Below are 26,726 nucleotides of genomic sequence, written 5' to 3' on the forward strand. Positions count from 1 at the left end.
ATTAACAATCTCCTCCGAGAAGAGCCAGAATTAATAACAGCATTCTATCATATCTGCATCTGAGCATGAAAACCGACTACCAGCCAGTAAGGCAGAAGCACATATAACTTGCTAAAACGTCTCCAGTTACATACTGGAAATGCACTCAGATATACCAAATGCACTCAGATCTGAGTGCATTTCCAGTTACATACTAAAAATGCACTCAGATATACCAACGCAACCTCCACCTCCTAAGGCAAGCACCCGCAACTCAAAAAGAAATGTACCAAACAGCAATGCACTTCACCACACCAAAGAATATAACTTTTACTATTCGTAGAATAATAACATGGGCCCACTGAAATTACAAAAGCTTTTGAATGCAACTTGGCAATTGGAGATATTAGAGAATGAAACTGTACATCATCCCTACACCTCAAAAAAGCATGATTTACATACACAAACCCGATTTCCAACTTGCATTGGAAACCAATACCTAGAAAGCTTAAGACTTGAAGAAAACACCCACCGCCACTTCCCTCCTTTCTCAAGAAGTAGGTTTCTTACTCGTTTGAACCTTCTGACGGACCGCAAGGCTTGAGCCATTCTTGTACTCGGCCACCCCTTGTCGTTCACTTCCAAAAGGCATGGGACATAATCAGAAGAGCGAAACCACTACAACTCAATGCGTTGGCAAGGCAAACTTCTGTGCTCAACAGCAATAACAGTGACTCCTGTTTTCTTAATGTTCAGACGAGGTATCTACCTACGTCACCCCCTCAAGACGTAATCCTGTTGAATCAATCCCTGCCTTCTATAATCAACAATGGAGAGTATACAACGTCCCATAGACAAAGCTTAGATCCCCTTCAAAACTTTGGCTCTTGCCAGACCCCAGCCTTGGACATGCTTCTGGGTGTTTCTTGCCCAATGCTCGAAAAGTCCTCAAGGCTCGTCATGGATCCAGTGAGTGAGCCATATTCACAAGGCACATTTCTTTGCATTTCACATGAAGAGTCTACTGTTTTAAGTCCCTCGAGGGAGCTTGCCAGAAACTTGCTGCCTGGGTTGTGGCAACTATCATCACTATCTTCACATCTCATACTTCTTCTCTGTCGGCACCGCTTCCTAACTTCTGCAAGTGCTTCCTCATGCTTGAGCTGCAGTTCCAGCCTTTCTTGCTCATGCCTCAAGGCCAGCTCAGCTAGTTCCCTTGTAGCCTCATCGTCGAAATCCTCATCATCACCTTCTTGCAAGGGTGCTGAGGCCAACATTGCATTGGTTTCACCACACGAATGGCCATGAACTAGGCCCTCCCATATTTTATGCACAAAATTTGCGCAACCACTCTTTCTTTTGGATTCAACAAGCTCATTGAAAGCAGTGGCAGCATGGCTGCCATCCCTAGCTTCCATTGAATCAATGTGTGATGGCTGCTCAAAGAGAGGGATAACAGCTTCGTTGGTAGGAAGTAGCATTTGAGAGGTATGAGAGCTTGAGCTATCCGACAAACTCCAATCACCTTCCTTAGATAAATCAGATGTATCACTGGAGACTGTGCATTGCTCAGTGCATTGCTCAACTTCATGAGCAGGAAACTCAGACCTATGACATTGGTAAGTAACTTCTTCAAATCTTCCATAGACAAGGCCCTCGATCTTTGATGGGGATAACATCTCTGTTATTGGAGAACTAGGAATGATGTCCTCCAATAGACCCTCAGACAAAGCCACCGGATCAAATACATTTGCACTGACATCACCGCCTTCAATATCGAGAGCCTCACCTTCACAACATGTTTCATCAATGGCAACTCCTGGCTTCCACTCTGGCACCAGTGCCATTATTGCTGCATCAATCATTTCCGCAATTTTGGTCACATCCTGATCTGTCAAATCCAGTTCAGCAACCATCTCGCTTGCCACGCACATAGCAGTGTCCCTTTCCACATCAAAGGGAAAATGTATATTGCGAACCTGGCCTGGATTCACACGCCAATACATAATCAGAAATAAAAACAAGTCAGCGAAAACCTTCCACACTGCCTACCAGAGAAAGGAAAAAATACACCATAAAAGGAAGGCAAACAAAACCTTCCATAATGCCTAAAAGAAAAGCGCATACTTAATTTAATACAGTCCTTATTCTGAGCAGAAGTTCAAACACTGGACTGAAGGGTTGAAATTAAGCCATCTACCGCTGCTCTTACTGCCACTAGCATCCTTTCTAAAGCTATTCTTCATCACCTCTTAGCCAACAATTCTTTAACTTCAATTAGTACCTGCAAAATGGTTCTTGAGCTCACATACCTGTAAGCAGGGAACCTGTGCTTTTTCAATCAGTGGACACTAAAGATTATGAATCCCATGTTTTCATTTTGCTTAAAACTTTCCTTTTTGTATCTGTCAATGACATTTTAATCTACACCCAGAAACGCACATATACACCATTTTTCCACCATTCGCTGCAAAGACTGATGCTAATGACTGTGCAATTGATGCAGCACTTAAGCAGGATAGATGTTCTTTGTATCCAAAGCAAAAAGCTTTCCGATGCTAGCAAGAAAATGCCCAGAATATGAAAAAGACATACTGTGGTCTGTGCATTGGAGAAGTGACAGCGCTACCTACATGGCCCTACTTTGGTCGCATAGAGGTTGACCATCACTCATTGCCCTATCCTATGATCAGGATGATCTTCGAGGCCAAAAGGCCAAATGCATTGAGCTTAGGCAAAAGTTTCCTTTGAGATCCAACATCGTAAAGGACCCAACAATCATGTTGTCGATGTGGCCGACTGGATTCCTACGTTGAACGTCTTTGTCTGTGACTGAAATCTTGGAGGATCTCTCCCTTGTGGGCTATGCCATGCTCATCACTATGGTACAAAATGGTATACTGAAACGATAAAACTAACAAAGAGCTTACGACTCTGTCCGTACGAGTGGTTGGTTGTCGCCAAGATTGAACTAGCCTTCCCATACTGTACGCTAAATACCGAACTGGTATTCAATACTTTATATACTGGTTGTTATTTGTAGGCACACACAATCACACCTACATGCATGTATCTAGAGTTGTGTACGTATGATGTATACATGCATGTACATATGTATGTCTAGTACGTGCATGTATACATGCATTTACATGTATGCAAGCATGCATAAGAAGACATGTACGTCTATTTGTAGTCAATACCTAAAGAATTTTCGTACTGGTAGTGATTACCTATACTACACAACGTTTTTTTAAGTTTTTATCGTATCATACTTATCGTACCTATCCCATAGTTACAAGAAATGGCCATTTTCACGTCCCCGTTCCCATTCTAATTTGCTATTCCGGATTCCCATTCCATTTTTTAGACGTGAGTATCCGAAACAGGGAATGGCATTTCATGCATGTTGTCGTTCCCCGTTCCGGGTAACTGTGACCTATCCACCTTGGTTGTTGTCACGGGACGGGCACCATGTGCCAACAGAGAAGAACAAACTGAACAACTTTAAGCACTTCAAATAACAGCTGAACTGAAAGAGATGCACGACACGAGACGTGGAGTGGCTGAATTCCACCCCAAGAGGGCACTGGCCCCAAACTTTGGCACCCCTTTCGATATTTCTTTATATTGCTTGAACTCAATACATTGCCGGTACCCACCCCCTGCACCTTTGTATTGAAGCATGCCAGAGAAAGAGCCCATGGCACTTATTAAAAGGCTCTTGGCCTAAAAAGCAATTACATAAAAAGCGTCAAACTCAAAAGCATCTAGTTCAAAAAAGTACTAGCGCCAAAAGCTACCAGCGTGTCTTGTGAAAATCCGTACACTGCCACGTCATCATGTCCACATGAATTGCGGAAATCCGCACAACTGCTATGTCATCGTGTCAGCACGAATTCCAAGAATCCATACAACTGCCAGATCATCAGTTCTCCACGTGTGTGTGTGTGTGTGTGTGTGTGTGTGTGTGTGTGTGTGGGGGGGGGGGGGGGGCTTGCTTTATTTTAAGGCCTTTATGTCACTTGGACCCCATCGGATGGGGTCCCATAAGTTGGTGGAACTCTTCTTTAAAAATAAGCCACTCGGCAAGACTTTGCAAATTGGTAAAACTTCTTTTGCTGCTTTTGCTTCTTCACTTTGGGTTTAGGCTTCTCACTCGGGATCTATAGGTTGGCTCCAATCTTCAGCGGCTTGACACGTCACCAATTTGTGACATCCCTCCTTTTTGAAAGAAAGTAATTGTTCGTGATTAAAGCATATCCGAAAAACAACTCAAGTTAGCTCAAAAATTTCCAAGGGTCATCTCGAGGGACATTCCGAGGGACGTCAATTTTATCGGAGCTCTTGATTTCCTCGGTCGTTGGCTTTCCAGAAGAATCTCATCCAATAAGGAGTCGCATTCCAGATTGGAGCTCTTGGATCGTTGGTTTCCCGTAAGTATCTCATCCAATAAGGAATATTCAATGGTTGGCACATCACAATGCAACATAAATGCTCACATATGCATGTTACAAGACATAGAAACATAAAGTCGCCAATGAGCACTCCGGGCCATGAGCTGTTCAACGACTCCCTCATCACTCCTCCCACAAATAACCTAAAAAGGTTTGGGCCATGAGATATAGGGACCTTTTACAACCAAACACCCCCTAGACCGCAACCTACGTCGTTTGGAGGTGCTAAGAGTAACCACTACTCAAACTTCTTAATACCCCCCCCGCAAATAACCATACAGGTGCGGGCCATGAGTAAAAGCAACACTTTTCAAACATTCAATACTCTCCCCACAAGGGTCCGGGCCATGAGTATGAGCAAGCATTCTCAAACATCGTTTCTCAGTACTCCACCTGGGAGTAAAATCACCAATCATTGAAACCAATATTAAAACCAGAGTCAAACAATTTAAATTGGCATCGAGACAGATTTAAAGCAAATGCCATCCATTTCAAACGAATTCCAAATTGGATCACCAAACAAGTTCCGTCAGACTTAAAAAGCAATCTCGACATCAATTGAGCTCGAAAAGTCGATTGACTTTCCATCTAAAACCTGCACCAAAAATTAGGATTAGGTTCCTTTCATAAGGTCGTAGCCAACCACAGCATGGTCCATCAACTCTTGGACAGACAGTGTTCTTGTAGCGGCGATGGTAGTCCCAAGACATAGCAATCACACCGAACCTCCAAGGTTATCAGCTCAAGAAGAGAAGCCACTGAGAGATGTCAAGAAATTTCAAGTTACAATCTGCTAGGGTTTCCATGGCAAGCATTTTAGGATACCCCACTTTGCCAGAAGTTGCACTCCAAAGGAAGATGTCAAAAACCATATACCTTAGGCAAAAAAATTCTTAAAAGCTTGCCAAGTCCTTGGAGCGTCCGGCTTGGTAGCTATAGACATCCACCACTGCATAGCACTGCCTCTGAGAAAAACAACAGCTCGAAACAAATCTTGGATCCTTCTCTTGCAAGTGATCTTTATGGCTTATGCCCTGTAAGACAGAGCGATGAAGACAAGAGCGCACCGGATGCGCGATGAAGTAAGGGTGGGAGTGGCTGATAAGTCTAGGGTCGGGCCACGAAACTTCTCTCATAAATATTTTCGTAAAATCTGGAAGCGCCATCTTGCTCTGTCTTCTCTTTGATAGTACCGGTATTCTTTCAGAAAAGCATACGCCTGAAGCTCTGATACCACTAGCACAGGACGGGCACCACGTGCCAACGGAGAATAACACACTTGACAACTTTAAGCACTTCAAATAACAACTAAACTGAAAGAGATGCACGACACGAGACGGCGAGTGGCAGAATTCCACCCCAAGAGAGCACTGGCCCCAAACCTTGACGCCCCTTGCAGTATTTCTTTATATTGCTTGAACTCAGTACATTGCCGATACTCCCCCCCTACACCTTCATACTGATGCTTGCCAGAGAAAGAGCCCATGGCACTTATTTAAAGGCTCTTGGCCTAAAAAGAAGTTACATGAAAAGCGTCAAACTCAAAAGCATCTCGTCCAAAAAAGTACTAGCACCAAAAGCTATCAATGTGTTTTGCCAAAATCCCTGCACTGCCACGTCATCATATCAACACGAATTGCGAAAATCCGTACAATTGCCACATCATCATGTCAACGCGAATTCCGGGAATCTGTACAACTACCATGTCATCAATTCTTCACATGTATGTGTGTGTGTGTGTGTGTGTGTGTGTGTGTGTGTGTGTGTGTGTGTGTGTGTGTGGGCTTGCTTTATTTTAATGCCTTTATGTCACTTGGGGCCCACCGGACGAAGTCCCATGAGTTGGTGGGAACTCTTCTTTAAAAATAGGCCACTCGGCAAGACTTTGCAAGTTGGTAAAACTTCTTTTGCTGCTTCTGCTTCTTCACTTAGGGTTTAAGCTTCTTGGCCTGGATCTGCAGGTTGGCTCCGTTCTTCAATGGCTTGACACGTCAGCAATTTGTGACAGTTGTCGCCCTGGAAGATCTTTATAAATGAGCATAATGGCGGCATGGCCAGCAACAAAGAGGGACTCCACAGTATAGACATTGTTGTGATGGGGCAAGCAACGTACAGACACTGACTAAAGTGGCTGCTTTTATCAACAACCCATTGCGAATCCTTTTTCGGGGAGACCTACGTGGGCTAGCATGTGTCACGTGACACATCCAACCCTATGCATCCGTGGACAAGCTACAGCATAACAGGGTTCAGTCAATCCAGTCAATCTAGATTAGAGGTAATCTGGCACTTTTGTGAGTCTATTCGTAAACCATGCATGCCCAGTCACTTAGTGTAGATGCATATCCTCTGGTTGCACACAACATGATCATAAGCATTCCCATCAAAATCCATCAGAATCAGTCAGGGGAAGTTTCCAGTGCATTTAGCCTATTTTACCTATTTTTGGCATTTTTCACTTATTAATTTAAGTGGCTTTCCAACAAAAGTAGGTAGCGCCCGCAGAAAGGAGTAGAACTCAGGTGAAGAGAAGATCCTTCTCAAACGCGGTTTGCAAGCGAAAGAAAACCTCAAGAACCTCAAGACCCCCAAGAACCAAGACTCCCAAGAACCCAAGTTCCTCGTGAACTTAAGAACCCAAGACCACAAGAACCCACGACTTCAGAATGGTCATCACTCGAAGTGGAATGGATACTTCGCTTAGAGGTGATGAGCATGAGAGAGGCGAAGAAGAATTTTCCCCACCGTGAGGTTTTTCCGACCCTTCCCTTTCCACGTCTACGTCAAGGATTGCACTAACTCTTATGGAGACTTTGAAGCAATTGTTTCTGAAACTGAATTTAGAACGCGAAGCAAGAAATGCAGAAAGAATAGCAAAAATGAATCGCAGACACGCAGAAATAAAAGCAGAAATGGATCGCACACGCAAAAGACAAAGCAGAAAGAAAAGCAAAAATGAAACGCAGACACATGCAAGAGTTCTTGCGACTCTTGTCTCTAATGCCGGCACAGATGCAAGAGATTCGGGAAAAGGAGACTCTCTCAGTCTCTTCTTCTCCAAAGCATGATACACAAGATTTGCATGATTGTGTGAAGCATGATGATGATTTGAATGACAATGATAAGCATGATGATTTGGATGCCAATGATTTGCATAATGATTTGGATGATAATGATAAGCATGATGATTTGCATGATCAAGATGTGATTTCTCACAAGCATGATGAGTTGCATGAAGATGATGTGATTGTTCACAAGGATGATGTGTTAGTGGATGCTTTTTCTAGCGAAGCTAACCTCATTGAGGATTCGATCAATCACGAAGAACCGATCTTGGCTCTTGAGCTTAGGTCCAATGATCCCTCACAGGAAGTATTATGTGTTCGCATGATTGATACGCACGCATTGTTCGAGTGTTTCATTCGTGATCGTTTCCTGTAGTTTAGTCAGCATCTTTATGTGATCCCTTTTCATAGGCATGACATATTGTATGTTGAACACGTTTCTCTCATGGATGAGCACGAATGTATGCGGGTGTTTCATGAAAAGCTGACAAGTATGTATGTAAGGAAGTCACATTCCATGTCTCTTCCTTGGCATGACACAGTTTTCGAACGAGCACATGAATGTATGAGCACCAAGCGTAGGCATTTCCATTGTGTTTTGCCACAGTTGATTGCTCTAGATCAAAAGAGAAATTCGATCTCATTGTTTGCATATGTTTGATGAACGGGTTGTCACTCCGTCTCTATGTGACTCTACATTGCATACACAGTCTTTAGCAAAGACAAGATTTTTTCCACTCACTTTACATGGAATGCGTATGTTCATGGTTTTGTGTTGGAAATGGTTTCAGGAATTTTCAGCCATGGAGATTCTTGAAGAAGAAGGAAGCATGACTCTCAATGAAGATGAAGCATCGAAGGAGCCACAGAAGACTTTGTGTCGCTTTCGGCGCGGCCCAAAGAAGCAAGCGTTGCAGACCTTTATGAAGTTCAAGTATCGCACGTCGCACGACCCACACATTAGAGTATGCAGACGAAGAGTCCCCTCCAAGATTCCGGATGCTATTGGCGATCTCCCTCGATGCCATACAGTTCGGTACCAATACCTCACTTTGAAAAGGAGGGGATGTCACGTGACACATCCAACCCTATGTGTCTGTGGACAAGCTACGGCATAACAGGGTTCAGTCAGTCCAGTCAGTCTAGATTAGAAGTGATCTGGCACTTTTATGAGTCTATTCGTAGACCATGCATGCCCAGTCACTTAGTGTAGATGCATATCCCTTGGTTGCACACAGCATGATCATAAGCATTCCCATCAGAATCCATCAGAATCAGTCAAGGGAATTTTCCAGTGCATTTAGCCTATTTTACTATTTTTGGCATTTTTCACTTATTAATTTAAGTGACTTTCCAACAAAAGTAGGTAGGGCAATTTGGATAAGAAAATATATAAGCAAACTAGAACTAGCACTATTTGGCAGAAGAGGCAACAGGAGCCAAACTCAACAAGCAACTTCTCAACAGAACCTTGGCGGTTTCCCCCTCCAAGCAAGAACCCCCATGCTAGCATTTTCTGCATTCTCTAGCGTTTTCAAGATCTACCCATCGCCAGCAAGTTCAGACACTAGCGCTTGCATCAGCATCGTCTTTCATCGTCGGACGTCACAGATAAGCTAGCGTTTTTGGAACACAGCATCCCTAGCATTTTTGGTTTCAGCTTCAGCGTTGCAGATCCGGCGCATGCAGTGATTTGCAGCCCTAAAAGATCAACAAGAACCAGCCCTAAAAAGGTAGCAGATTCAGCCCTAGAAAGACCTCAGTTTTCAACCTTGAAGATCATCAGTTTTCAGCCCTAAACCTGCAGATTTTCAGCGTCAAAGACCCACAGACAACAGTCCCAAATCAACGTTTTTGGACTAGTCGCAGATTTCAGCCCATAGCGTTTTTGGACAGCAGATAGAAGACCGCAGATTTCAGCCCTCAAGTCGTCGTCGTCATCCCCGTCGTCGTCACCAACATAGTCCCTAGACTTGCATCAGTCTCATGCATACCATTTCTACCAGATTGTGCAATCATAAGTAGACCACTCTCGCCGACCAAAGTGGGGCCTTCGGAGGAGGGTTTTTACAACGTCTCTGGTGTCGTATCTCTCTTCTCTCTCTTCTCTCTCAGTCTCATACACTTGCACGCACAGTGTCCATTCACTTTGTTTGTGATCATAGCATTCTCCCGTTAAGAACGGAAGGCTCTCCCTTCCATAAGGACCAAAGGAACCTTGAGCACAGTTCGGAGCACTCATCTTGAGCAAAGCGCAAACATTCATTCCGCAGCATGTGCATCCACGAAGAAGAAGATTTAAGTGTCACGAGGACGTGGCAATTGCTAACTTGAGTTGTTGGTTTCTTTCTGATGATTTTTGTTTAATTTTTGGGACCCACTTTTTGAAGTTGCAAATGACCGGACATTGTATGGCCAGTGTGAAATGGCCAACGACCAAGAGTTTCACCCACAATCGAGAATTGGGCCAAGTCACCACGAGTTGGTCGGGCCAATCGGCACTGGAATCCGAGTAGTAAAAGGGTGTCTAGGCTCAGTTCAAAGTCCTTTAGGCCCCTCGCTACACTTATAAGTCAATGGGTACTAGGGAATTAACTCAAAAGAGGCAAACTGGACACATGACAGCTCTAGATGCATTTGCCAGAAGCATCACCAAGAGGGAGCGCCCATTTCAAGAGGGGGCTGATTTCAGCTCATAAGTGTGCTATAGTGTGTGTGAGTAGTGGGTGCAGGTGCCCACAGCTTTAATGGAAAGCTTGCCTTCTCCCTTGCTCTATGTAGCACGACCATTTTCTCTCACGCATCTCTCTCCCCCCTTTGCACATATGATAATGCCCCACTAGTTGGGCTTCTTAGATGACCATGTACAATTCTAGGGGTTTTATGCGCGTTTGCCAAGGCAAGAGCCTTCTGTACAAGAGTCGGATTAGCTAATTGCTAATCCCCTTAAGTACGCACAATTCCATCGCAAAGGAATGCGAAAACGGAGTTTTCTCGCGTGAAAACTCGTCCGAATTACAAGGGAACTATCCCATTGCGGGCGGGAGCACCTGAGACACGCGTAGGCGTGCTCGCTCCGCTCGAAACGGTGCAAAACAGCGAATTACAGCCTGCTGTGTTTTTCTACAGGTTTAGGGTTTCACACCTAAACTGCAAGGAATCGTCAGGGGAGCCTCGGAAAGGCCTTGGAATGTTTGTACACGGCAGTAGGCAGCTAAGGGTGGCAAAACAGAAAATTACAGCATGCTGAAATTGACCTGCAACTCACTAGAAAGCTTCCATACCCGCAAGGAAAAGTGTCCTTGACGTGTACTTTTGACCTACAGGGATATTTGCGCTGTTATGTTTTCGAAATTGGATCAAAAACCTGCAATTACAGCCATGGACAGGTTTGGACAGCTTGGTGAGGGTTAGGTGGAAGCGTTCGGATCGTTTATTTGCCACGGGAGCCTTGGAAAAGCATTGGGTGCTTGTACAAGACAATTTCGAGACCTCCCACGAGGAATCTCGTCTAATTCAAGGGGCAAGTGACCCTACATGTGTGAGAGCTCGAGGGCTATTCACAGAAGTGATTGGCACGCGAATCGGAGCGCAAAACTGAGAATTTAGTGAGCTGTAATTTCTCGCTAGGTTTTGTAAAGTGCGTTGAAAGTCACCGTGTACTTGGGATTTTGTCCGTGGAGACTTCTATTGTGGTTATGTTGCCGAAATCGGGTTAGAGTAGAGGAATTTCAGCCCGATAAAAGTGGGACAGCTTGTAAAAGTTTACAGGTTTTTTTCAAGTGTAATAAGAATAAAGAAATACCGAAAGGGGCGTCAATCTTTGGGGCCAACAGGGTGTCGTTGTCTGCTTGGAAGCGCGCTAGCTACCAAGTCGTGAAATGTCTTGAAGTGTTGAATTCCAATCACAAGCTTAATCCTGAAGGTCCTCTGTGTCGTAGAGTTAAAGTGAAGTTTCCGGTGAAAGCCAAAGTCTACCACCCCATAGGCCGGTTTCATTAAGCATGGCCAGTAAGTTGTTTTGTAGCAACCAGACATATAATGAAGGGGCTAGTTGTTACTCCGACATTGAGAGTGGTCTCTCTGAGAAAGATGGTGGTGTACCTTGATCACTTGAAAATAAAGAAAAGAAACACTGACAAGGGCACCAAGTCAAGGGTCAATCTGTGTGAAAGGGCAAGGACTCTTTCAATGTTTGCACACAAAGAACCAGTATTCTATTGTCACAAAGTGATGACGTGGCATGACCAACTAGAAGAGAAATAGTTGAGTGGAGTCTAGACGAGAAATTGAACCAACCTACTTGAAGAACTTATGAAGCATCGGCCCTAGGGCCCAAAACCCTAAAAGACAAAAGCCTAGACTCTAGGAAAGATTTCCGTAAATCGTGCTGACATGCTAACGTGGAAGGATGTATGAAATTTCTGCATTTTGCGCTATAAGTGCCACGTGACAAGCTGTACGAATTTTTGCGATTTGCGCTAGACTAATGACATGGCACTTTTGGGGTTTAATGCTTTTCGAACTGATTGTTTTTGAGGCGCTTTTGGGCATCCCTCGTAAGTTTAAAACAGCCCTTGGGCCTCTCACTCTGCAGAGCATCTCGACGCAGAGTCTGAAAGCAAAGGACCCTTGGGAGTTGTACCTTGATGTGATCAATAATAAAGAAATATCGAGAGGGGCGCCAATCTTTGGGCTTAGAGTTTCTGGGCGCAGAAAACTCTCTCTCTCTCTCTCTCTCTCTCTCTCTCTCTCTCTCTCTCTCTCTCTCTCTCTCTCTCTCTCTCTCTCTCTCTCTCTCTCTCTCTCTCTCTCTCTATATCTATCTATCTATCTATATATATATATATATATATATATATATATATATATATATATATATATATATAAAAGTTCAAGGTCTCTTGGGATAGTTTCCTACGACGTTAAATCATCATCTTCTTCTTCTTCTTTTCCTCCCCCTCCCCCCCCCCCCCCCCCCCCCCTCTTCTCTCTCTCTCTCTCTCTCTCTCTCTCTCTCTCTCTCTCTCTCTCTCTCTCTCTCAAAGTTCAATAATTTTGAAGTTTCTATTTGTGTGTTGATATTGATTTCTCGCTTGGAGTGTCCAAGCTTGTAACAGTGGTATCAGAGCTCAGAAAGATTCTTCTTCTAAGGATCCGATCCCTTTTGCAGTACACAGGTTCTCAAGGAGAACCTCACAAAGCAGACAAGATTTTGCTTATGAAAGAATCTTCGAGTCAGAATCGCGAACTTATTAGCCCCTCCCATCCTTAGTCCATCGCGCATCGAGCGCAATCTCGTCTCCATCGCTCTGTCTTAAAGGGCATAAGCCATAAAGAACCCAAGAGTACACATGGATTCTCGCCGAGAATCTGACAGAGATAGCACCTCTCTGTGGCAAGGCAAAGAAAAGTTGAAATCCGGCACGAAAATTGAAGAAAAGAATGAAGAATTGGGCAAATTTTCGGTGGGGAAGTTGGCCAAAGCGGAGTACAAACATCAACTGCAGATTGATACATGTGAAAAGACTAATCAAGTACTCCAGAGACTCAAAGGCCTTCTCTCCTTCAAAAGGAACTCAAAAATAATTCCACTCCATCCATTGTCAAAATACCTTTTTTCGCCTTTTACACGCAAACTCAACCTACCTTGTAACATGCAAAAGAGACGAAAGAGTTCCCGAATTACATGTTGCCCCCTCTAATGTGGGATTTCTCAAAGATAATGCTATGCAGTGGTGGAGTTCAATCGCTACCCACCCACATGCTCAAAGGACTTGGCAAGCTTTCAAGATTGTTTTTGCACAAAGTTACAAGACCTCCCTGTTCAAAGTCCACATTTTGTCAGAATGGGAAAACTTGAAAATGCTTGCCACGGAGACCATGGAAGACTACAGCTAAAGCTTTCGCGATGTCTACCTTCCAGTGTCTTTCTTCAGGTTCATTCCCCTGGAGGACCACTACGAGCGATACACAATTGAACTGCCATGATCCATCATTGTTGCAAGAGTATTCTCTTTCAAACAAGTATCAACAATGTAAGAACTTATGAACAATCCTCCGATCGACTACAAGCTTATGAAAAAAAGCTAGAGTTTACTACAGAAGAAACTCACGCAACCACTCAGAACCCTTGACCACAACGAACAAACCCCTGGGAATCGCGTGAAAGTCAACCACAAAGGCCTCGCTTGACGCAACGTCAACGAGAAACCCTCTTACAAGAAGGCCGATGCTTTGAATGTTTTCAAAAAGGGCACAATTACATCCTCAGAGTAACCTCCCGCTCTGAGAGCGGATAGAACTGCAAGACCATCTCTGGCTAAGCCAGCTAGACCTGCGATTGGACTTGTACCTGACATTTGTGGCATTAATCTCGAAAGTTTTAATGCATTATGCAAAGCTTAGGGGAAAATCGGCTTGAAAGCCCTTATCTTCTTTGACCCGCGAGCAACCGCGAATTTCATCCATACTTCCTCAAGCAGATGGACCTTGACTACGATTCACAAGCTGGAGAACTTGAAGTTGAGTTGGCCACATGGAAGGTGGTACCTCTCATTAGTGCTCTCCCTGTCAACATCCATGGATACCATGGAAAGGCACGCTTTCACATTGAGATTGGGCAATTCCAACACTCTATTGGCCATACCTTGGCATGACAAGGATGATGCGACACTCCAAATCTGGAATCGTATGATCACTTTGATCCAGAAGGACAAGCTAGTCGTCCTTAAAAATCAACTATTCGAACAAAAACTAAATGAATTTTCTAATTGCTTTTATTTAGATACTCTCTAAACTTCGTTCAAAGAAAATATTGTTTGGAATTTGTTTAAAATGGATGTTGTTTGTTTTAAGCTTGTTTGTGCCAGATTGAGCTTGTTTGATTCTTGTTTGATGTTGGTTTCAATGGTTTGAAATTTACTCCCAAGAACAAAATTGGTGCTTTGAATACCTTCATCTCAGGCTTTCCTAGGAGAAGTGTTCATGTTTGTTGTAAACGTCTTAACAACGCAAACTGGGTGTCTAGGGAGCGTTTAGGTGTACGTTGGAAACCTTTGAACGACCAAAACCGGGTGTCTGGGGAGCTGTATGTTGGGAACATCCAAGCAACGCAAGCTGCAGTGTGGGGAGTGTTTGGTTGTATCAGTCCTCTAAGTTCATGGCCTGGACCTTTTTAGGCTATTTGCAAGGAGAGTGAGAAGGTAGTTGTTGAGTAGCTTCATACCTAAGACCGTCTGTTTGGGAGGAGTGCTCAATGGCGTTGTTTATTGTTCTCGTAACATCCATGTGTAAGCATTTGTGTTGCATCGTGATGTGCCATTCTACTTGAGTGAGATTGCCTAGGTATGTAAGTTTAGTGCATTGAGACACCCATTACAAATCAGCACGATCTGGGTGTGATGGCTAATTTTGCTACGCTGGAATATCAAGACCTCCCAAATGACAGAACGGAATGAGAAAACAGCATGATCCTTGGATATTATTTTCCTAACTTGAGTTGTTTTGCATAATAATAGCGGACGCTTACTCTTCTTTCAAGAAGGGGGGATGCAACAAGTCAAGCCACTGAAGACCTGGAGGGTTGGGCAACCTGCAAATCCCGACCGAGGAGCCTAAACCCTAGTAGAAGCAGAAGAAGAAGAAGAAGAAAGTCTTCACCAACTTACAGATCCTCGTAGAGTGGCCCAATGGGTTAGGATTTTAATCCTAGCCCTCCCAACTTTTAGAACCCCATCCAACAAGGGCCAAAATAAAGCAAGCACACACACTCAATAAATCGCGTAGACAAGATGGCATAACAGCTATATGGACACTCTAAATCATGTTGGCTTCTGACATGGCACGTTGTATACGGACAGCCCTCTAGACACATGCTTTTAGACCAATAGCTTTTAGAAGTAGCTTCTATGGCATTCCAACAAGAGCGAAGCAAAGCAAGAGCCACAGACCTTGTACTGTGTTGAAGCAATATAAAGAAACACCGAAAGGGGCACCGTCATTTGGGACCAGTGCTCTCTAGGGGTGGAACTATGCCACTCCGTATCTCATGTGAAGTGTCTCTCTCTCAATTCAGTTGTTTTTAAGCATTTAAAGTTTTGTTTAGTCTGTTCTTTTCCGTTGGCACGTCGAGCCCATCCCATTACACAATGAGGAGAGACTCACCACGGGCCGCCTTGTGGGCATCCTCTTTCTTCTCCATCCACTCATCCTTCCAGGTGATAGCATCACCCGTGAGATGCATGGAAGCCACGAGAACTTTGTTATTATCAAATTTTTTAACAGCAACAAAATAAGATGTAAATTGATGCAGACAAGAATAGATGACAAATGCATCCATCTTACCATCATACTTACTGAACGTAATCTTCTCAAGAATTGGTTCGTTGATAGTTCGTGTAGCATTGGTTGCCTCTGTGATGGTCTTGGCAAGCTTCTCATAATTCGGCTCCAAAGAATAAGGAATCGGATCAAACCGCTGAAGAGGTAATGAGATCACGCATGGCTGCCCTTTCCTATCGATGAGCCTCAACTTCGATCGCCAATCGACGTTCCTCTCGCTCCGCAACTTCCACATTTTCGTGGTCATGCCTCATCTTGCCGCATCATCATCCACATCACTAAATCCATGGGATTGGGTAGCAAGCATGAAGGGGTAGGGGGAGGATCTTGTGGATTATGGAGAGGGCTACCTGGAGGATCTCGAGGAAGAACTTGCTTGCCTTTTGAATTGGGGAAGGTCTCCATATCGCTACAAGTCTTGACCATGCAAAAATTTCCGCTCTTGTGCTGCTCAAGGAAGATCGCAGACTTATCTTCGAGACAGCTATCCCCCCCACGTCGGCGCACCCCGCATACAATACCTGGTATACATTGGTTACTATTTCCGATGCTCAAGGCACACGACCTACACGTGTTACACAATGACAGGCCACTTGTTCCAAGAGTGGGAGGAGTGTCCCAAAACACTACAAAACACGACCTCAAACACGAGAGAAAAATAACTTCTTGGAGATTCGCGAATTAGTGCAAAATCTTCAAAGCTCTGATACCAATGTCAAATGCAAGGGAAATAAAAAGGTTGACAAGATCTAGACTTCACACAGCCAGGAATCTTTACTTCTTTTCCTTTTAGAGAATAAGAGAGAGAGGTAGAGATGTGGAGAGAGAGAGAGAGAGAGAGAGAGAGAGAACCACGCTTAATGGGGTCCCAACCAACCCTCTCCAAACCCCCCCACACCGTTGTCAATCTGGTATTTGCTTTTGATTACGTAAATGGAATGTAGACGCATACAATACCTCAATGTAGACTCTACTAACTCGAATGGGGAATGTCGCCGCGGTAACTCTTCAAAATTAAGCACCTCCAGGGCTGACTTAATGCACCTTTGGATCCATCTCGATGCAAATGGCCACCAAGGGGTAGATCTGGGACTAATTTGCGCTCCCGATGTGGAAGGAATGAAGGGCTGATGAAAAAACGCACATCTGGCTGCAAAAACGCAGCACATCTGACGCGCTAAGTAGGGCTAAAAACACAGTTGATGATGGAGCAAATGATGGACAGCGATGGGAGCACTAGATGCGGTGAGGCAAAGGCCGAGAAGAGGCTCCATGGGCTGCCAAAAGGTACGGGATGCAGCAAGGAGATTAGAGTTAGTGGATGCAAGGCTTTTCCGGCGAGGGAATTGAGCAAGCACCATAACTAAAGGCTGCAAGGCTGATCCAGCGAAGTGTTTGCAAAACGTCAGGCTGCTGAAAGCAAAAACGCTGGGCTGATCTGCTAGCGCTCCAAACTAATGAAAAAACGCTATGCTTGTTGCTTCCTTTATACTGACTTTTTATGTGCCAAGGTCAGGAAAATGTTCAAATGTGCCCACATGTGAGCTTCACGCGATAACTAACTGATATGTGAACCACTTGACGAAAGAACTCAACCGACACGTTCCTCTAGCCAGGACCTACATGCCCGTCATGTCAGATGCCCACCGAAGTGTAGTAACATCTTCCAAAACGCATGTACAAAGCATTCATGCAAGAGGGTTTCAAAACTCGAAAACCTAATCTAATGGACTCATCCGGACATGCGGGCATAGCTCTAAGAGAAAATTCTTCAAGAGGAGTAGCTTGGTGGTCCCAACAAACAAATTGGAACATACACGCATCACCCTTGTATTTCAACATTTTGCAAATAAGAAGTAAAAGTTGCAACAGTAAGAGCTAGGAGACCCTTAAGAAAATTGGTTGAGACACCGGCAGCATGTCCGTGTCTCTCTCCATTGCCATATATTTTTCTCCATTTTCTAGAGCAAATTGAATCAAGTTACACTGACCTTGAAAACATCCATTATCACTATGTGTAACATTGGTATCCAACATTGTCGAACCCCCATTTCGGACCACAAAGAAGCTTTAAGTAAGATGCTTTATCAGCCATCACGGAGAATAATCTTGGCTCTCGAGTAGTACTAATGTTGCAAGGTTCCATACATAGTCAAAACTTTCACTACAAGCCTCGCAACACATCTCCTCTTTTTCCCTGTCTCATTTCTTGTTTTCCTCTTTTTGTCACAAAAACAAGCCATTTCTGCACCTGAAATTATTTATATGTTTCTAGAGCATAGTACTTCCACGTAATGCTTCGTGCTCAAGGTATGGACCCATGCCAACTATCACAGAAGAAGTCTCTCAAAATTCCAAAACTTCCAAGTTACTCCATAGAGGTATTAGAGATAGAACAGGACCTCCTACAAACAAGAGAATCAATTGCATTAGATTTGAGCCATATTGAATCGAGTCCCCTCTAGCAGTTTCGAAAAGCTTGAAACCGTAAGAAAAGGAATGCTTAACAACGCATGGCTGTGTTCTATGAATGTCATGAAGAGTACTAAATGGCCAACTTTTGGTGGGGAAAAACCAAAATCAAAACCTTCTAAACCATAAGCCCCTTCGAAATATCATGCTATCTTGAGATTTGCAGCAAAGAATAAGTAATCAACCCTCATAAATCTAGCAAAACAAACAAAGAAAATGTCACAAACCGGTAACCTGTCAAGCCACTGAAGAATGGAGCCAACTACAGATCCCGACCGAGGGGCCTAAAACATAGTTACCCGGAACGGCGACACGCCTTCCCGCGGTACGGGGGAACGGCAAGGGATCCGGAACGGGAACGGCGCGGAACAAGAGGCATAAAAAACACCCAAATAATGCAATTTTTAGCGTTATGTGTTCGAATACAAGTAGTATTAGAGTCCTTTGACTCTAATACTCACAAAAAACATGATATGATTGCATCGTGTGGTGATGCGTGGTCATAGTACATTCACAACAGACACACTGCATGCTTGAGATAGAGAGCTTGAGAGAGGCTTCACTTCTTGAGACCAAGGGAGAGAAAGCTTGAAGCCTTGAAAGTTGAGGGCAAGCCCAAGAGAGAGAGCTTGAGAGCTTGAGGATAGAGCTTGAGAGCTTGAGACCCAAGCGCGAGGGTAGAGCTTGAGAGCAAGGAAGAGAGAGAGAACCTTGAGGCTTGTTGCATTAGTGAAGGAAAGGGGTGAGGGGGGAGCAATTATAAGGAAACACACACCCAAGATTTGCCCCTTTATGCTTTCTTACCATTGCTGCCATTCCGGGACGTTCCCCCTATCGTTACGGTGATGATTGGTTTGTCGGAACGCCCTGTCGTTCCGGGCACATGCAACCGGCCGAAACGCCCTTCCGGCTTTCCAAGGCCTGGTAGGGGCGTTCCACGGTAACTCTGGCCTAAACCCTAAGTGAAGAAGCAAAAGCAGAAGCAGTAGAAGAAGTTTTACCAACTTGAGTGGCCTACTTTTAAAGAGGAGTTCCCCCAACTTCTGGGACCCCGTTTGATGGGGCCCAAGTGACCTAAAGAGATTAAATAAAGCAGGACCACACGCTCTATTTGCGTAGCAACCGATGATGTGGCAGACCTGTACGGATTTTCGGCTTTTGCGCTGATGAAGTGGCAGCCTGTACGGATTTCCGTGTTTTACGTTGGCTACTAACGTGGCAAAGCTGTACGGATTTTCGCCAAACGTGCTGGAAGCTTTTAGCGCTAGTGCTTTTGGGACAAGTTGCTTTTGAGTTTGATTGCTTTTCATGTAACTGCTTTTCAAGGCCAAGAGCCTTTATATATGTGCAAAGGGCTCATTCTCTGGCATGAGTCAATGTGAAGGTGCAGGGATTGAAGTACTGGCATTGTACTCAATTGAAGCAATATAAAGAAATACCAAAAGGGACGCCAAGGTTTGGGGCCAATACTCTTAGGGGTGGAATTCCGCCACTCCATGTTACGTGTGCTCTCTCTCTCTCTCTCTCTCTCTCTCTCTCTCTCTCTCTCTCTCTCTCTCTCTCTCTCTCTCTCTCTCTCTCTCTCTCTCTCTTTTTCAGTTCAAATGTTATTGAAGTGCTAAAAGTTTATTCGGTCTGTCCTTTTCTATTGGCACGTGGTGCCCGTCTTGTGACGGAAATCCTCAAACATGAGTAACCATGGGATTCAAGACAAAGATTTTAGGCTTTAAAGAAGGAAGATATACCTGCATAAGTTAGGAAAGTTTGAACTTGCGTATTATAGAGAGCTATTGAAACACTTAAACAAAACACAAAAGCAAGGCTTATAAGAAAACCAATAAAAAAGAAAAACATCATCTTTCTTACTGAACCAAAACTATAAAACAAAACAATATGTACTTGAAAATGCTATTAGAAAAAACTTAGGCAAAATAAGTGCGAGAAGCTTACTTAATTGAAACTTTGAAGTGAATACTCCATAAAAAGGATGAGACAACACAAAGACTTGACCCGACATTCGAGAATCCATATAACAAAACAAAAGACAAAAGAGCAAATCCTTAAATCCTAATATAAGCTAAAGACTTAAGTGAGAATCAAACGCGAATGGGATCTTCGGACTACGTGGGGCTAGGGACTTGGAAACAGGATGGCCCAAGGTGGAAAGGTACGTAGTGTACGACATGTTTTAGGTACGTACTGAACGTACTTCCGTACTGAACCACCTTTAAGGTACGTAATAGGTACGTACCATTTGTAAAAAAAACTCATCTTTTAGTGCAACAGTTTCACCCCGAAACTTAGCCCTGATCAAGTTTATTAATAAGTCAAGTTTATTGAGTCATTTTATAATCTTTGACAGAGGTTTTGCCCTACCTAAGTCTTAAGAGGTTCTTAAACCCAAATTTTCACTATAAAGAGAGTTAGCACTACAAATCAGCATGAGCGTTTTGCAGAGCAGCCAGCTAGCGTCTTTGCTACAGATCAGCCCTAGCGTTTAGGGAGGCTAATCAGCCAGCATTTTGCCAGATCAGTCCTCGCACTGGCAAAATTCACTAGATCAGCCAGCATTTTTAAGTTTCAGCCCTTTTCCCTCGCAGGAGCGGCTTGGAGCTAACCTCGCCAACATTCTCGTACAGCCCGATACTTCAGCAGACCATTGAGTCTCTTTTCGGCCATTCCCTCGCCACATCCAGTGCTCCCATTATTGTCCATCATCAACATCATCGAGATCTGCATTTTCAGCCCTTCAGTCCTCTCACATCGGGAGCACAAATCAGCCCCAAATCTACCCCCTTGGTGGCCATCAGCAATCCCTCGCCAAGAGGGATCCAAAGGTGCATCAAATCAGCCCTAAGAGTGTACCTAGATGAATCCAGGATAAGCCCAGATTCACCCATAAAGGAAAGTGCAAGGTATAGACCCATGGTAGTCACCCACAAGACAATATAACCATCAGCTCCATCATGCATAGTATTGACTAAATACCACGACATCCCCACTAACGTCGTCAATGCCCAATAGTGGGTGTAGCACTAGGTACTAACATATGCTCCCAAACACAACACCCCACACACACACACACGAGCATACATCAACACAAAGTTCAATGTACTGAGTTTCGATCATGACTCCGAAGATCAAGGGCAGACTCAGCCATAATGAAGCCTAACACTAAAAGAAGCAGTAAATCGAAAAAATTAGCACAAAAATGAGGTAGTTGATAGGGCCTAAGAGTGCTTAATCTTGAAGAGTTACCGAGACCACAATCCCCATTTGAGTCAGTAGAGTCTGCACTTAAGGTATTGCATGTGTGTACATTCCATTTACACAATCAAAAGCAAAGCAAATACCACATCGGCAGTGGTGTGGGGGGCCCTTGAAAGGGTTGATTTGGACCCCATTGGCTGTCATTCTCCTCTTCTCTCTCTTCTACACATCTCTAGTTCTCTCTCATTCCCTCTCTTCAAGAAAATAAAAGGAACCATCATTCATGCTAAGAAGCAATCATTAACGCAAGGAAAGAAAGTAAAGATTTGTGGAAGTGTAAAACCTAGATATTCACCATTTCAATTCGATGCAACCTGACACTTCACATGAAAAGCATCAACTTTAAAAGCATCAGGTCCCAAAAGCTAGCGCTATGGTCAGCCAACGCATTTCATGGGAATTCGTACACTACCACGTCTTCAGCTGACGCAAAACGTGAGCATACATACAACTACTACGTCATCAGCTCTCTATGCAAATATTCTTGTGTGCGCGCGCGCTTTACTTTAGCCACATCGGACGGGGGTCCCATAAGTTGCTGGAGGTTAGGAATTCAATCCTAATCCATGGGACACTCGGCAAGGATCGGTAAGTTGGTGAGGACTTCATTTTCTTCTGCTTCTACTTGGGTTTGGGCCTCTCAGCCAGGATCTACAGGTCAACTAGGGTTAGGGCTAGGGTGCCCAACCCTCTAGGTCTTCAATGGCTTGACATGTCAGCAGTTTGAGAGAGAGAGAGAGAGAGGTTCCAATGTGTGCTACTCCACCCACATTAACAAAGAAGTATACATAGCTCTTAGCCAATGTCCAGATTGTCAACATACTGACAAAGAAACTAATTGGCTAACACAAGCAATGGAAAAAGAAACATTCTATTGTCTACAATGTCAAAAAGGAAACTAGTACCTTAAGCCCCCATTTAGTAGCTAAGCTACAACAATCTTACACAAACATGTCTCACGCTAGGGCTCCATAATGCTTTAGCTTTGACAAGAACAAGGCAGTGCCAACACCAGGCCACTTACCTGTGAGTGTGCCACATAGTCGAATGTACCGATGTTTAATTTTGTTAAAAATTTGAGTAAGTGGCAACTTAGGAAGCAATACAGGCTTAACCCTGCACATTGTTTAACCAAATGAATCATTCTATTCTGTCTTTTAAAACTTAGCTTCAATTTGAGGCATCAAACTACTACAAAACAGAAATATGATTTGGCATCAACTATTCTCCCGCATACTTGTTAACTGCTAGTCCTCGTGCTAAAAGGAACAGTTCATGTGAGAAAAGAAGTGCGAACGGAAAACAGGTCACACCATCCTCAAACAAGACCACTCCAAGAAAAAGGGATGTGTCAGAAAGGGAACTGAGATATTAAGATCCCTGACCTGCAATTCTAGAAACAGCATACAGGCATTCATATTGCACTAAAAGAACGCTGGTGATGGCACCCACACTCATATGCATCAAACAAGCACTGCAACAGTGAGCAAAAGGATGAGAAAGCTACCTTCTGAACCTGAAATTCGCAATTTCAAAAAAACATTGTCATCTTCCCTCCTTTTGCCATTAACCCTGAAGTCCACACTCCTAGCCCGATCTTCTTTATAATGAACCGGCACAAGTTCGGCACTTTGTTGTGCCTTAAAGTCCCCATTTTGAGCTGCCTTTGAGTCTCCAGCTGAGCACCCACAAACGTCAGACCCATCATGGACAAAAGCAGGAAGTGTTTCCTTTAGCACATAACTTATCTGCACAGTTGCAGATATAGCATGGGGCTCTTCATTGATGACCCCAAGTTCATCCATGCCACTAGCTCTTCGTACAATCCGACCTACATGTGGAGACGACTCTAAAGCACTCTGACTGCCCTCACACTGGAGAAAAGGGTCCATTAAAAGTTCCCTAGCAGGGAGTCTTTTTGAAGCTGGAGCTAGGCATTTCTCTATGAACTGGCAAAGCTCTGGATCCTTGACCAGCTTCATAGCTTCTGGTCTCTTCCCCTAACCAAGAGTTTTGAAAAATCAGGATCATTCTAGATAGGAATGGCAACACACGAGGCCGAGCTCATCTCACTGAAATAAGAGCACAGTTTCACCTTGCTTTAGAGAAGTTACATACCAGCATGACTTTCTTGTAGATTTGGGCGGCATTCGAGCATTCACTATAAGGATACTCAGATGTAACCATCTCCAAAAGACACATTCCAAATGAATATACATCCACAAGCTCTGTATATTCTTCTTCATACAGCTCTGGGGCCATGAATTCGGGTGTGCCTGCAAAGATAGCGAAAGGGTAAGCTTCATCCCAGCAATTTAAGAAACAGAGCCTTCAATGGTCTGGGCTCTTGTACCTATAACACTCCGTGCATGAGCATGCTGAAGGATTGCTGCAAGGCCAAGATCTCCAATTTTAACCTCCCCTTGATTTCCATTGATGAAAATATTATCACACTTCAGATCACGATGTATAATGGGGGGGTCATGACTGTGCAAATAAAGTAACCCTCGTAGAATCTGACGAGACCAGTTCTTCACAGCCTTGATATCGATGTGCTTGTGCCTCTTGCGATATCTAAAACACAAGCCCAACAGTCAAGGCACAGCCAACAACCACCACCCATTATACAACGGAAGACGAGCTGCATTCAGATCATGGGAGCTTACTGGCGTAGCGTCCCTGACGTGAAGATCTCCGTGATAAAATTAACAGTGTGTGCCTTCTTGTCAACCCATGAATGATAAAGCTTTATGATGTTTTTGTGCTTCAATTGGCTTAGCAAATGAACCTCTGAATACAGACGATCCAGGTCCTCCTGTGTGCGAAGTAACACATCTTGCACTTGGTTCCAAGCCACCTCAATCCCATCCTCTTGATCGAAAGCCCGATAACTACAGCAGCATGTCAAGGACCAACAAAATCATGCTGGTAACAAGCTCAAAAACAACACTTTTCTGGATCAAACAAACGACAAATGACATAGTGAGGATACACGGTCTTGAAGGCCCCTCTGCCCAGCACTTCCTTGTACTGTAAGACAGTCATAACAAGTAAAAACCATCAGAACCAGTTTACCCCTTCTTGCAACTTGAATCTGCATCCCTGACATGAACATGGACCTATGAACTTGTGAATCAACCAATGGAGAGCATGCATAAGCGGCCCCTAATGTGTTTGCTTTGAGCTGCAGATCACATCTTGACGCATGCAAATTAACAGAGTGATGCTGCCATTCACTGGTGTTTAAGCAATAAGGTTGTAATACATCACTGAAGGATACACATCATGCAAGCAAAAGGGCCAAGTGAATAAAAGATCCCTTAACTACTCAGAAAGTGTTTCGATGATTGTAGATTGTCAAGGCATACCCTCCCATATCGACCAGTGGGATCAATCTCGATGTACTCAAAATCTCCAGCCTCATCAGCCTCAATTCCTCCAAGCTCGTGCAGGCAGAGGGCACTGCTGCCGCATCGATGGACAGGCATTTTCTTGATATGTGCTGAGTGAATCAACCAATCAATAAGCCCCCCTTTAGAGAACAAAGGAGGAGGTATGATGCAGATATCTTAAACAAGTGCACTGTCTTCGCCCAGTGTCGAAGAGACCGAAGCAATGCCTCTTCCCTTCAGGCTCCAATGTGGCTGTTTTACACGGTGATGGGATCAAAGCAAATATCATGCCTGCTCTCTTCAACCTGGATACCAAGCTGTGGGTTCTGAGATAGCTATGGAAAAACCTTCAGATGTGATCCCAGTAGCCTTCTTAAGAGGCAACAAAATTAGCTCCCAAAGAGATGTGTAGATGAGCCAGCCATTCCGCTAGGCCTTGAGGGCAAGCTGCCGTTCGACAAAAACACTGTAATTGCAACCCTAAACCAAGCAAGGCCTTGAAGTACCAGCCTATTCCTGCGCCCAACTCACTGGTAATCGAACCAAATATGCTCCTCTGTCAACAAGCTGCTTCAGGGCGCCGCGTACAGAGAGAGATCATCGATCAAAAAACCTCGAACTTATTAGCAACCCAGAGAGCTAAAACCTGCGCGGAAGAAGGGGCGACGAAGCGGTGTCGAGAAGAAACGCAAGGGCAAGCAGCAGGAAGCTGAACGAGGTTGCACCAGGCAAATGCAAGTACTTGCACAGGTGACAGAGGAACCGAGAGAGAGAGAGATGCCGGGCCCTGAGACCTTGAAGATCGAGAATCGAGATGCTTAACAGACTCGGGCCAGAGAGAGAGAGAGAGAGAGAGAGAGAAGCGATTCAGCAGTGTAGAGAGAGAGTGATGTGAACGCTGTCAATGGAGCCCACGTACGCTCCATGGTTACCGGTTCTACGGGTAATTGCACCGCTTGCCGGCGACGTTTCCCACACTCGCGCCGTCTGCTTTAGCGGCGTCTACCTCCACGCTTCTCTCTCTAAAGCCTACCTTTCTCTCTCTCTCTCTGCATTATTATTGTCAATTTTGTACCTCGGCCGGTCGTTGGGCCATCTCCTCCTCCTCCATTTGAGGGCCTGTTGTCGAAAAAATAAGCTACTTTCTAGAAACCCTACAAAACCAAGGTCAGCAACGAAGGGCAGAAACTACCTAGTGGATAGGAGGGTCACCCCACAACATCTCCAATCTCCAACTCGGATAAAACCTCGCCAAAGCACCCAAAATTTGCCTTATAATTGGTTGGATGTTTTTGCCTCCCCACCTTCTTTTGCACTCAAGGGCAGATACGCATGGCCAGGGTTGAACCCCCACCTAGTTACAATGTCAACTTTGCCAAGCAATCGTTTTTTTCTAACCTTGCCCTTCCAAAAAAGCATGTTTCAAGCTTGGTGCAGTTAGCATCAAAAGACGATTTTGTTACGAGAGGCAAGGGTTCTACCCCACTTGTGCGAACATATATGCTCTCGAGATGCTTACATAGTGTGCACATGTGCAACACCATGAGAAGCGCTTTTTGTTGTGGGATTCCTCATAGCCTATCCTATAAGTGATTGAAAGTAAACTCCAATGAGCTACAAAACCTTTGCATTTTGACCCAAATATTCAAGCAATGTGAGGAGAGCATACTAAACGAGTAGCACTACAAGGAGAGAGTTCGTAGTGTTTCAAGATCTATGGAGTAAACATAGCTACAAATTCCAAGTGCATG

At 44.3% G+C, this 26,726-nt stretch overlaps 1 protein-coding gene across 1 annotated transcript; it reads right to left on the minus strand.

The window, feature by feature from the left end:
- Nucleotides 1–290: 290 nt before the first annotated feature.
- On the minus strand, nt 291–25,826 carry LOC147437770 (putative serine/threonine-protein kinase WNK9). Its single transcript, XM_086487244.1, has 7 exons — nt 24,952–25,826; nt 24,576–24,613; nt 24,250–24,474; nt 23,937–24,157; nt 23,702–23,859; nt 23,091–23,583; nt 291–1,963 (listed from the first exon to the last, which is right to left on the minus strand). Exons 1-7 carry the CDS (start codon nt 25,069–25,071, stop codon nt 852–854), a joined length of 2,367 nt encoding a protein of 788 aa, XP_086343370.1. The 5' UTR covers nt 25,072–25,826; the 3' UTR covers nt 291–851.
- Between the last annotated feature and the right edge of the window lie 900 nt (nt 25,827–26,726).

This window comes from Adiantum capillus-veneris, chromosome 17, assembly GCF_014529385.1.
Source record: "Adiantum capillus-veneris isolate H3 chromosome 17, ASM1452938v2, whole genome shotgun sequence".
In the NCBI taxonomy this organism is placed as follows: domain Eukaryota; kingdom Viridiplantae; phylum Streptophyta; class Polypodiopsida; order Polypodiales; family Pteridaceae; genus Adiantum; species Adiantum capillus-veneris.